The 12,831-nt window shown below is 40.4% G+C and overlaps 1 protein-coding gene across 1 annotated transcript in view; it reads left to right on the top strand.

Moving 5' to 3' along the window:
- Positions 1 to 4,649, top strand: part of LOC119579330 (sodium/calcium exchanger regulatory protein 1-like) — an 11,377-nt gene extending 6,728 nt beyond the window's left edge. The window contains exons 2-4 of the mRNA XM_037927094.1: positions 722 to 894; positions 1,909 to 2,013; positions 4,077 to 4,649. Of these exons, the coding sequence (XP_037783022.1) occupies positions 722 to 894; positions 1,909 to 2,013; positions 4,077 to 4,127 (329 nt within the window). The 3' untranslated portion in view covers positions 4,128 to 4,649. The remainder of the gene's footprint in view (positions 1 to 721; positions 895 to 1,908; positions 2,014 to 4,076) is intronic.
- The last annotated feature ends 8,182 nt before the right edge of the window (positions 4,650 to 12,831 follow it).

The following is a 12,831-nucleotide window of genomic DNA, read 5'->3' as shown; positions in this document are numbered from 1 at the left end:
CAGTGATGAGGTTGTGTGGAAAATAAAGAAATATACAGGGATGCAGAGACTGGTCGGAATGGCTAGAGAGAGAGAGAGAGAGAGAGAGAGAGAGAGAGAGAGAGAGAGAGAGAGAGAGAGAGGAGAGAGAGAGAGAGAGAGAGAGAGAGAGAGAGAGAAGAGAGAGAGAGAGAGAGAGAGAGAGAGAGAGAGAGAGAGAGAGAGAGAGAGAGAGAGAGAGAATATAAAGGGAGAGACAGAGAGAGAGAGTAAGAGAATACCATGAATGGGGAAATTACCTTATATTTCGTTTAAACCTAAAAAAAATATTATCAGACAAGGACTGACGGTTATAACTAAGATTTCATAACAATCCTTACAAGCTGTTTCTTGTACTTCTTAGTTCATGCAGTAAGTGAATGAGTCACTACAAACCACATCATTTTTAAGGAAATTACATTCGATTAGTCGGTTTTATGTTTGCTTTATTTTGTGAAGAGAATTTGATTCACCAAATATATACATAAAAACAAAAACATGAATTTCATTGAGTTCACACTGTATTTTTAGGTTCTTTTATCTCTCTCTCTCTCTCTCTCTCATCCTCTTCATTCTTTTGCATCTATTATAAATAAAATAAACAAATAAATCAGATGCATTAAATACAATAAAATAAAACCACCACCTCCCCCCCCCCCCATCAATGTCCATCCCTGACTTCCCTCTTCTGTCCTCCCCATAGGCGTGGGTATGATGCTCCGCAAGCTGGGCTCCAGCTCCAAGCCCACGGTCGAACTCAGCGAAGAAAACGGGGTGTGGACAATGAAAACGAGCACCACCATGAAGACGACGGAGATCAAGTTCAAAATCGGGGAGGAGGTTTCGGAGACAACTTTCGACGGCAGGGAGTGCAAGGTGAGTGAGGGGAGGGGGAGGTATGTGTGTTTGGAGGAAGGGAGGGGGAGGAGGGTTGTGTGCAGGGTGGAGGCGTGTGTGGAGACAAGGGCGTTATTGGGGGGGCGGCTTGGTGGGCAGTTGTACTCCCCCCCCCCCCCCAAGATTCTGTGTGCCCCACTGAAGGTCTGGCTTGCCCCCCTCCCCCATCCCAAGGGCCTCATTATTATTATTTTTTTTTCTTTTACTAAATTACACTACTGTATACAGGTCCGGTTATAACTTTAAAATGCCCTTAGAATAGCTCATTTTTTTCTAAATTTCTGTTGGCTTCGCTAGCTTGCCCTCCCTCCCCCCCAAGACGAAGCCGAAATGACGCCCCTTTGTGGAGAGGAAGGGAGGAGTGTGTGTGTGTTGGGGGGATATGTGCAGGTCAGGAGGTGTGTGCATGTCTGTGTATGTCGGGCAGAGGGATCGGTATGTGGGGGTTTGTGTGTGTGGGGGTATGTAGGGGATATATATATATGTGTGTGTGTGTGTGTGTGTGTGTGTGTGTGTGTGTGTGTGTGTTTTGTGTGTGTGTGTGTGTGTGTGTGTGTGTGTGTGTGTGTGTGTGTGTGTGTGTGTGTGTGTGTGTGTGTGTGTGTGTGTGTGTGTGTGTGTGTGTGTGTGTGTGTGTGCGTGCGCGTGCATACGTGCGTCGTTCGTGCGCTTGATTTAAGATACGAAATGGGGTGCATATGACCTTGGAAGTTTTAATGTTAATGTGCGAAGGGTGTGAAGTATTATATATACATATTCTTAATTTAAAACATTATCATCATCATCATTATTATTAGTATCATTTTCTCTTTATATTTCATCTGGCATATTCTTGCCAGCTTACATTCATTTATCATTCATATATAACTATCTACTGTATTTACACATTTATTGATTAATTTAACTTTCATTCCTCATCCACAATTTCCATTACTCGAACCGCCCACGCGAAATATTTACTTCTGAATCGAGCTAATATTTACTCTCCTACAGACAACATTCACAATGGAAGGTGACAAGTTAATCCAGATTCAGAAGGCGACGAAGGGGAAGGACTGTAAATTCACGCGAGAATTTACAGATACACAGATGATCATGGTGAGTTGAAGGGGGGGGGAGAGGATCAGAGGATCAGAATGTAAGTATGGGTGGTTGTTCGTGTATGTGGAGATGGGGATTCGTGTGTATTTGAACGTGTGTGTGTGTGTGTGTGTGTGTGTGTGTGTGTGTGTGTGTGTGTGTGTGTGTGTGTGTGTGTGTGTGTGTGTGTGTGTGTGTGTGTGTGTGTGTGTGTGTGTGTGTGTGTGTGTGTGTGTGTGTGTGTGCGTGTGTGTTTGTGTTTGTGTTTGTGTGGAGGATGGCTTCACATGTTTTTGAGAATCTATTTCTATCTTTCTATTTGACTCATTATTTTCCCCTCAAAAATCCACTATAAGGAAACTGTGACGTAGAAATCAGAGAGAAATAGGCCTAAATAGGTGCTGCCTCCTTATTGTGTGGGGAGAGAAAGATTGGCGAGGGAACAGAAAGAGACGAGGGGGGGAGGGGGAAAGGAGGGGAAAGGGGGTGGAGCATAATGAGGCTGGAGGAAAACCCGCTTAGTACCAAGAAGTACGAAAATGCATCTGTTTTCTTAGCATCACTTCCGAGACTACATGTTACATCTAGCCTCTATTCAAACATTATCCAACGTCTTAGAGATCATTTAATATAGTTATCTATCTAACACATTTGATATGCACTACCACCTCAACCTAAGCACCTAACAACGAACCAAAATTCAATAATTAACATTAAACGCTTATTAAGCATTGCCCTTAAAGGCTCTTACATCATGTTTATAGTCTATTATTTTATCATGTTTCTCTTTCTTACCAATACCAACAAGCGACATCTTACGACACTGCCCTCAGCGCCCCACCTCCTCACATTCCCCCTCGCCCCCCGTCCCCTCTTTTCCCCTTGGCAACGAGAGTGCGTGCGTACTTGTTCCTCGACTGACTGCCTGACATCAAACCACCAGTGCGTGTTATTGACCCCCTTGGCCGTGTCAGCCCATCGGCCACGCTCGCCTCCCTGTTTCTAATGAGCTATTGCTGTTCCCGGAACTGTGAACCTTGTCATTACGTCTTGTGAAATGGGTCTGAATTGATGGTGATGGCCGCGGTGAGCCTTGGTACTGGTTTGATGGCTTCCAATGGAGGTGTTTGCAGATTAAAAAAAAGATAGGATGTAGGAGACGCGCGTCGTGCGGGCGCGTGTGTGGTGTGTAGTGTATGTGTATGTGTAGTGTGTGTGTGTGTATGTGTGTGTGTGTGTGCGTGCGTGTGCGTGTGCGTGTGCGTGTGCGTGTGTGCGTGTGCGTGCGTGGTGTGTGTATGTGTGTGTGTGTGTGTGTGTGTGTGTGTGTGTTTAGGTCATATGCGGATGTTAGCGTCTGATAGCGTAGTTATAAATTATTTTTGTGTTTTTTTCTGGTACATATAACCAAACACCATACAAATTCAACTAAATAGATATAAATAAAATTCCCCATGGCATTATTTTCAGTGTATTTGCACTCAAATATATGTTGATAAAGAAAATGACAGAATACAAACTACTTTACTTGGAAATGTAATGAAGAATGTGGGGTGGAATATGATATGAAAAATGATAATGATCATAATGATGAATTGATCTAAATAGCATTGATAGAAACAGTAAGCCTAACCCTAACATTGATAATAATTAGTTACAAAAATGCTACTTATACCATCACTACATCACAGTGCTACTATACACTACCGGCCAGCTTATAACTAATAACTAGGAAACAAGGAAACAAGGAAACAAAAGAGGAAACGGAGGACGTTCAGCATAGCAACAGTTAGGCCTGACTCTGCTCCCAAAGAGCCATTATTCGCGTTTTCTATGAGTTCGGCGCTATGCGGCTCAACCGGATAGTTGTGAGATAGGATAGTGTGAGGTAGAGGTTGGTGTATTTGTTTGCTTGTTTGTTTGTTTGAGTGTGTGTGTTTGTGTGCGTCTCTGTGTGGATTCGTGTGTATAAGCGGGAACTCGTGTGTATGCAGTTCGCACACTTTTCTCTAGTTAATGTCTGTTCCCAAGCACTATGTTTCACCAGAAATACATTTTTGACGCCTGCACCTCTCCCTCAGCTCTCCGAGTGCGATGGCGTCGTGTCCAAGAGGATCTACAAGCGCCAGTGAGTCTGCTGTCGGAGGTCTTCCAGCTGACCCCATGACGTCAGACCGTCAGCGGCTTGCTTATCAGCGAGCTTTGCTGTTCGCTTTTCTCTCTTGCTGTTTTTCTTTGCTCTCTCATTTTCACTTTATTAATTATAGTCTTACGTTCCCTTTTTCTCTCACTCTCTATTTCATTCCATTCCTTTCTCTTTATTTTCTCTCTCTCTCTTCTTATTCTTGAACTTCCATTTTTGGTCCTTGTTCTTCCACCCGTGTTTCCGCTTCTGCCTTTTGTTCTTCCACGTGTTTCTTCTTCACTGCTTTTTCCGTTTATACGTATCACTAGTTAGTGTTCACGCACTAAAATATGGATTGTGTAAACGGAATAAGCCCTTGAATTCTCGATATTTTGTGTAAACCTTTGCTTTGTTAAAAAAGGAGAAAAAATCAAGTTTTACTTTTTTGGCTTCACATCAACATATGCTGTTTCATTTGGCTGAAAACGAGTTTTCTTTTTTATTTAAGATCATAAATATATAAAAAATATCTTTGTTTGAATTGTACCTTGAACACGCATATATACGATTCCTCTGCTTTGGATAATTTGCCAAACATGATAGGATTTTCTTATTGTACTTTTTGGGTTTACCAAGTCCAATTTCTATTTTTGTCCCATGCCCCTATACATAAACATTTATGTAAAACATTTTCCCAATATATAAGTAAACAAATATTGGGTTTTACCAAAATGTCACTGAACAAAAATACTTTTCCATCACCTTAGTTCAATAAATCAAGTTACGTCAGACGTGTACCCATCATCATCATCATCTAGTGCCTTCGTCATAATGAAAAAAACTTGAGTTTCTCCAAGCAGTTTTATTTTCGGCCTTTATTTTTATCCCTCCAAGACTGTTATGCATAGGGTGCAGCGATTTATGACTAGGGTGCAGCGATTAACTAGTCAACAAGGTTTTCACAGGCAAACAGGCGGATGTCAATGACCGTTTCCCAGATCCTGTACACGGATGATCCTTTCATTGCAGTCAGCGGATATTGCTAGGGTGCACAAGTACTTGGGGCCTTGTACACGTAACAGCCCTCTTGCCAAACTATGAAATGACCTGTAATTATTCAGACGTGGATTATATTAGGATACACTGTTATCCATAAATAATGCACTCGTATGGAGGGAAGTTTGTTATACGTATGCTTTCTCAGAATTATCAAACTGGAAATATTTAGGAATACACATTGCGACAGTGGGTGTAGCATCTGACCTCCGATACACTTCATCACTGAGAAAAAAAAATCTAATTGTAATGTAAAACCAAGTATGTGTGTGTGTGTGTGTGTGTGTGTGTGTGTGTGTGTGGTGTGTGTTAGAGTGAGAGATGGATGTGTGTGGTGTGGTGGGTGGAGTGGGGTGTGTTGGTGGTGTGTGTGTGATAGGTAAGAGGAGGCAAAAGTGGAGAGACGAACTATTGCAGTGAAAAAAAAGGAAAAAATGGAGCACAAGAAAACTGACACAGTCCACACACTGTTCAAATGATGTTCATACAGTTCGTCAGGTTCGTGGCAGTCACCTCCAAAAAGATCCCTTTGCACCATCACTGACTGAACGGAGCAGTAAGAACAGCTTCTCATCTCGGTGAATAATATTTTCAATAAAGTACCCCTTTTGGAACATGTAAATCATCAAATGCGAACGGTCCATTGTGCATTGAAAATTGTAATAAGAAATCCGATTGATATGTGTATGCATAAGAAAATATCAGTATGCTACATGTAATAGGAATCAAGGGATTCATCTTGCAGTTTTTACTTCCCATTTTAGTTAACCTCTGAATACATGCGCTTTATCTAGTTGATTTAAGCAATGGTGATTCCTTTAAAATTCGTTTATAATTTACTTAGTCAAGGTAACCTATTATTTTGCAAGCGGCTTTTTCCTGTCTTATAACCATAGGACAAGTTCCTCATTTTTGTTTACGTGTTTGTTCGGTTAGTTACCTTTACTTTGATTTTTCAAATGATTTTTATAGGACTAGCAGGGATCCCCTTTTGACCAGACCTATATTTCCTTAATATTTTATGGTCAATGAATACTGCCATCATTGTTTTCAAAATTGTGACTGTCTTTACAATTACTGCTAAACTAAGTTTAATGCACAATGCTACTTCTACTTAAAGTTACTAATTCTGCCACAACAATCGCGTTTTTTATCGACACACCAAACAAAATAAAACGATAAGTATTAGTCCGTGGAAAAATTTCTCCTTTTATTCTTTGACGGTGCATGTCACTGGACTGAGAGATTCATTATCCATATTGACACAGTGTAGAACTCAGCTTCTTTAACCTGGAAAGTCTGCTGGAAGATCTTGAAATCTACACGGGTGTTATAGGCCTTCACCTGTGCATGCACTGTATGCCTAGGCTGGACTGTTATTCCACTTTGACTACCTGAACCTAATCTACTACAAAAGGATCCAAACTCTCCTAATGATGGCATTTTTTTTCATTCCCATGTGTGGAAGCGCCATTTCACGTTTAGATTTTTGGTGGCAATTCAAGGTGACTACTATCACTGCGTCGTACTCACTTCACTGTTTATCGGAATGCTGTCAAACCTGTAATCAATACAATCTCAACTATACATCTATACAATAATAATTATAGCCACTGCCGCAGTTCGATTCAGGTTAACTTGCAAGTTTATACCAGTACTTAGCCCATATCAAAATTACAAAAAGAATACATTTTACTATTTGCCATTACATCATATTGCCTAAAGCAAACAACAGTATACATGGGCACGTATCTACATCTACAAATGAACGTGTATGATGCATACGCATTGCGGGAACAGTCAAGGCCTTTAACAGAAGTCCTCAGATCAGACCTTATATACTAGCTGTACTAGTATTCACTCTCAAACTGCTTTATAAACCAGTGATGGCCCCAGTTTTGTTGAGACGCCCTTCCTTCCATATATACGACAACATGAGGGGCAAGCGTAATTCAGCACAGAAGAACACGACTAGGGCATTATGGAGGAAATCGTCAGCCTGAACCCTGGAGAGGTTGCTAACCATGATGCTGATGCCACGCCTTGTCGATGCTGATGGCAACGGTTACAATGTGATAGGATGATAAGGAATCTCAATTTAAGCCTCTCTAGCTGTTGGGGATCAGTCCAAATCGAGATTTATTTAGTCAGAATTCCGACCGAAGCAAAGGTCAGAGTGAGACTGCTTGAACACACCGCCAAGTACACAAACATCAGATGCCAAACATTCGCGAAAATTCAAAGTTTACTGGGTAGTCTTCCATCAAAAACTTCGTGTTTCCCTGCGGAGCTGATTGGCATGATAAGGAATCTCTGCTTTAGCACGACTCACACTGCAATGTGATGCTCGTTTCCGCGACATGGATCACTAGAGACATACCTCCAACTTTGAATATTAAAAGTCGGATTGTTCATTCTACCGACCAAAAAGTTGTATTAAAAGGCAATTCATACACTATGCTTTCTTAATCTGTACCTTTTAATAGATTTTACTGCTTGCGGAAATATAAAAGCAGATTTTTCAATGCATTTGCATGCAGAGAAATGAAACAAAATTGCTACTTTTGCCTTATATGTTGTCTTTACTTTTCGTAATTACCTTGTTGGTAAGCATTAGAAACCATAGCGTTCGCGGTTGCGTTCTGTTCCGTTAGTATTTAACAAACTTTATAATTTCGTTTCCCAGCGAAATCGCTCCATTTTCTATTAGTTTATTCCTGTGTTTGTGTGGTGAACTTTGCTAATTGTGACCCTGTCAATTATATTTATCATAATTACAGTATTATATATTATATATATATATATATATATATATATATATATATATATATATATATATATATATATATATATACATATATAGACATTACTGGGAATGTAATCTTTACAACGGACGATATATGCAAATACAAGACATTTTCTTCCGGGGAAATTACAATAGATAAACAGCATAAAAAGACAACCTAAATGTACCTTCATTAGCATTTCACATGCTACAAGCATCTTACGCTCATGACATAAGTGTCAACAGGGATGTTGAGGCTTGTCCAATATAAAACTAAACCATTTGCTTACAGCATTACGCCTAAAGTCAGGATATGAAATTTGTGTGCCATACCCATGTTTTTTAAACATGAACACCTAACAAAGGATAACCTTTCGTTAACGGATATTACAATCTGAACTATATAAAGATACCGATTGAACATGTAGACCGTGCACAGCCTCTCTACGCATCAGTCGAAACTCGTGGATGTTATCGCATTTATCAAAGAATCTACGGACATCCTTTCTATTACCTGCTTATCCTTCCCCTCTCCCCTTCTTCCTTCCCTCGGCAATGGGTCTTTTCTTTCAACTGTACTTACTAATATATGGATACTCGCTCTGAATGATAGGTTATTTGGTGTAAAATTGAGCGAAACTTCAGCTAACTCTTAATTTCCAGCAAACCACACTGTTGCCTACCAGTTTGAGATTATATTTTTACTAGTCACCCCTTGAGTAGAGTCATTTTCTTTCATGAGAACTTCGGATTCAGAAATAAAGATAATGAGATAAAAACACAATAAATAATCAATATAGTATTTATGGATGAAGTACTAATATATTGTCTCTTACAGGGGATAGATTGTTCTCTTTGCCGCTATACACCACAGAAAGACGTCAGTAGCATTTATTACCATATGAATACAGTTCCGTCTCGGTATCTCGCCTGATAAACTTGAATCTGTTTTGTCCAGAATCCGAGACGCTAAGCTTCTCATTAGTGAACAGGTCTGTCAGGGAGGCGGTGGAACATGGGTATCCATAACAAAAGTGTCAACTGAGTCATATGGGCTGTGATGTTTTGTAATTGCAAGGTTTTCTCTTCTCTATAAAATTCCTCAAGACATGAAGTAACTATCCTCGTATATCTTTCGGAAGCAAGTAAAGGATATACATTTGTGAAAAGTCGTTTATGATACTAATGATTCAGCTCCCTTTCACTGGAAGTTTTCTATGGATATTTTAATAAATCAGAATTTCAGTTTAATTCAAACAGGGGCCCGATGATGATGATGATGGTCATGGAAGTATTGATAATGATAATAACAATTATAATAATATAGACAAAAATAATGATAACGACATGTCATATAACCTATGAGTGTTTAATTATTCAGCTTGGATAACTAGCGAGCATAAAAAGTAATGAAATAAAATGAAGAAAAAATAAATGAAAAGGCTATATAAAACAGAATCAAAATAGAAAATAGGATTTCAACGCTGATGAAATAAGACAAAATAAACCCTGAGCACAGTATTAGGAATGAAGACAAAGAGGGAGAAATGGGAGACAGAAGCGAGAAAAAAGATGATGAAGGTAAATAAATGGGAGAAAGAGAGGGAGGCGGAGACGAAAAAAAGAAGGGAGATGAAGAACAGAAGGAAAAGGACAAGCGAGGAGAAGGACACAGAACAGAGGAAAAGAAGAGGGGGGGGCAGAGGTGAAGCAAAGAGGAGACATAAAAGAGAAAAGAAAAGATATGGAGAACAGAAAGAGAGGAGAGAGAGAGAGAGAGAGAGAGAGAGAGAGAGAGAGAGAAGAGAGAGAGAGAGAGAGAGAGAGAGAGAGAGAGAGAGAGAGAGAGAGAGAGAGAGAGAGAGAGAGAGAGAGAGAGAGAGAGAGAGAAATGGGTCAGACAAAAAAAATGTAGAAGGGCAAACGGGATAGAAGAGGAGGAAACGAAAGAGAAGAGGAGGAAACGAAAGAGAAGAGGAGGAAACAAAAGAGAAGAGGAGGAAACGAAAGAGAAGAGGAGGAAACGAAAGAGAAGAGGAGGAAACAAAAGAGAAGAGGAGGAAACGAAAGAGAAGAGGAAGAAACGAAAGAGAAGAGGAGGAAACGAAAGAGAAGAGGAGGAAACAAAAGAGAAGAGGAGGAAACGGGAGAGACCGTTTCCTCCTCTTCTCTTCCACTTCCCTTAATTTTCTTCCATTTCCTCCTCTCTTCTCCCCTTTCCTCCTCCTCTCTTCTCTTCCATTTCCTTCTCTTCCCTTCCGTTTCCTCCTCTTCTCTTCCATTTCCCCTAATTCTCTCCCGTTTCTTTTTTTTTCTCCCGTTTTCTCCTCTTCTTTTCCGTTTCGGGAGAGAAGAGGAGGAAATGCGAAGTACTAGGCATAACGGAGAGATCGGAAGTAATAGGAGATATTAGGAGGAACCCGAGAAAGGGAAGGAAGCGAAAGAATAGAGAAATTGGAGAGAAATTGGAGGCTGAGCAATGAAAATGAAAAAAAGGAGAAAGATGAAGACGATTACGTCAAGAGTCAAGCATCTCTTTCTCTTAAGAAAAGTGACTTCATCACCTTTCCTCTCTTCGTTCTCCTCCAGGCCTGCCTGTTGTAAGCTCCTCTCTTCTTCCATCTCGGGCTAGTACGAAGGTAACGGTCGGCCTCTCGATCAGGGGGTCGGCGGATGCGCCCCGCCCGGGCGCGAGAAGGCAACTGTCGGAGCGAGGTTAACTGCTTGGGGCACACGGCGAGGTAGCTCGGTTCCAGCCTATTTCACGAAAAGGACACTGAGCAAATTCCAGCGCATGTCCACCCAAGAATATCCATTGTTAGTCAATGGAATCCAACCATCCTCTGCCTTCGCCTCTCCTGCTCCACTCCCACTCCCCACACTCTCTCCTTCCCCTTCTTGACTCCCCCCTTCTGTCGTTTCCCTCGACCCCTACCCTTCTGCCCTTCCAGCTGCCCAGACCCCCCCCCCCCCCGTCAGCTTTGGACACTTTTCCCCCGTGTATTTCGAGACGTCGCTAGTGTGGCCGCGGTTTCGGACGGCGGCGAGCTACTGCGGAAACTAATTTCCGAGCGAATATACATATATATATATATATATATATATATATATATATATATATATATATATATATATATATATATATATGTAAATATATGTACACACACACACACACACACACACACACACACACACACACACGCACACGCACACACACACAGCACACTCATATATTCCTATATCTATCTATCTATATTAAATGTATATACGAGGTGTGCTCATTAAAGATTTTCGCTGACCCACTTCCTAAAGGAATAAAACGTCATACAGTAATTAGTCTTTCTCTACACAGATCCCATCAAGTGTGACACACATTTTATGCAGCTGTGGACTCCTTGCTTGTAGAACTCCACTGGTTTCGTTTGAAGCCATGATGTGACTTCAGAAATCAGTGTCTTATCACCTTGGAAGCATTTGCCCTTCAAAAATGACTTCATGGACGGAAAGAAATGTCAGATGGTGCAAGGTTAAGAGTATAAGGAGGATGAGGAATGATGTCGCAGCCACAGGCCAGCACTACCATCTGTGCAATGTGAGAGTTGTGAACAGGGGCATTGTCTTATAGGAGGCCGACACCTTTGGTCAGCATTCTGTGCATCTTAGTTTTGACAGCCTCCTGCAATTTCTGTAGCAGTTAAGAAGTGTAGGAACTCCTGTAACTGTAGTACCTTTTGCCAGAAAATTCATCATCACTACTCCATGCTGGTCACAAAAGACCGTGAGCATGACTTAGCCTACCGAGGGTGTGACAGTGCCGTTTTGGGGATGCATCCTTTTTTGACTGGGCTTTAGTGTATAGATCATAGTGTTGAAGTTTCCTCTTGCATAACTAGCCTGTCAAAAAAATTCCTATATATATACATATATATATATATATATATATATATATATATATACATATATATGTATAATATGTATAATATATATACTATTAAAATGTATATATATATATATATATTATATGTAAAATATATATAAATATTATATATATATATATTATTATATCATATATGTATTATATATATATATATATATATATATATATATATATAATATATATATATATAGAGAGAGAGAGAGAGAGAGAGAGAGAGAGAGAGAGAGAGAGACATGAACTACGCTACCAAGTATGTAAAGTTCTATGTACCTTCAACGTCCTCGCTGCAAGCATTATCGACTGAACAGGGTCCCCTTACAAGCCCCTAAAATCCTGGATTGTATATATATATATATATATATATATATATATATATATATATATATATATATATATATATATATATATATATATATGTATGTATGCATATATATATACACATAATGAACACACACACACATATATATCATTATCATCAGCCTGAATTAATCCACTGCAGGACGTAGGCTTCTCCCAATCTTTTCCAACTTTGGCTGTCTTGTGCTTTTTGTTTCCAGTCTCGGCCCCCAAATTTCGTTATTCCATCAGGCTAATTCCCAGCGTCAATCTCTCCATCCCTCTCTGGGCACCTATTAGTTTCCGTTCCATAGGTCATAACTGAGAGGATGCATCGGTTAAGGACTTTTCTTTTTAAACATAATGGCAAGGATCTTCTGTGGGGCCCCAGGCCTCCCTTCTCTGCCTTCCCTTACCCCCTTTTTTTCCCCTTCCCCTCTTCATTTCCCTCTCCCAGCTCCTGTGTCTCTTCCTTTCCCTCTCCTAGCTTCTGCGTCTCTTCCTTTCCCTCTCCTAGCTCCTGTGTCTCTTCCTTTCCCTCTCCTAGTTTGTGTGTCCCTTCCTTTCCCTCTCCTGGCTTGTGTATCTCTTCCTGTC

Source organism: Penaeus monodon, chromosome 12 (assembly GCF_015228065.2).
Source record: "Penaeus monodon isolate SGIC_2016 chromosome 12, NSTDA_Pmon_1, whole genome shotgun sequence".
NCBI classification, from domain to species: Eukaryota; Metazoa; Arthropoda; class Malacostraca; order Decapoda; family Penaeidae; genus Penaeus; species Penaeus monodon.
This window is presented reverse-complemented; position numbering and strand designations above follow the sequence as displayed.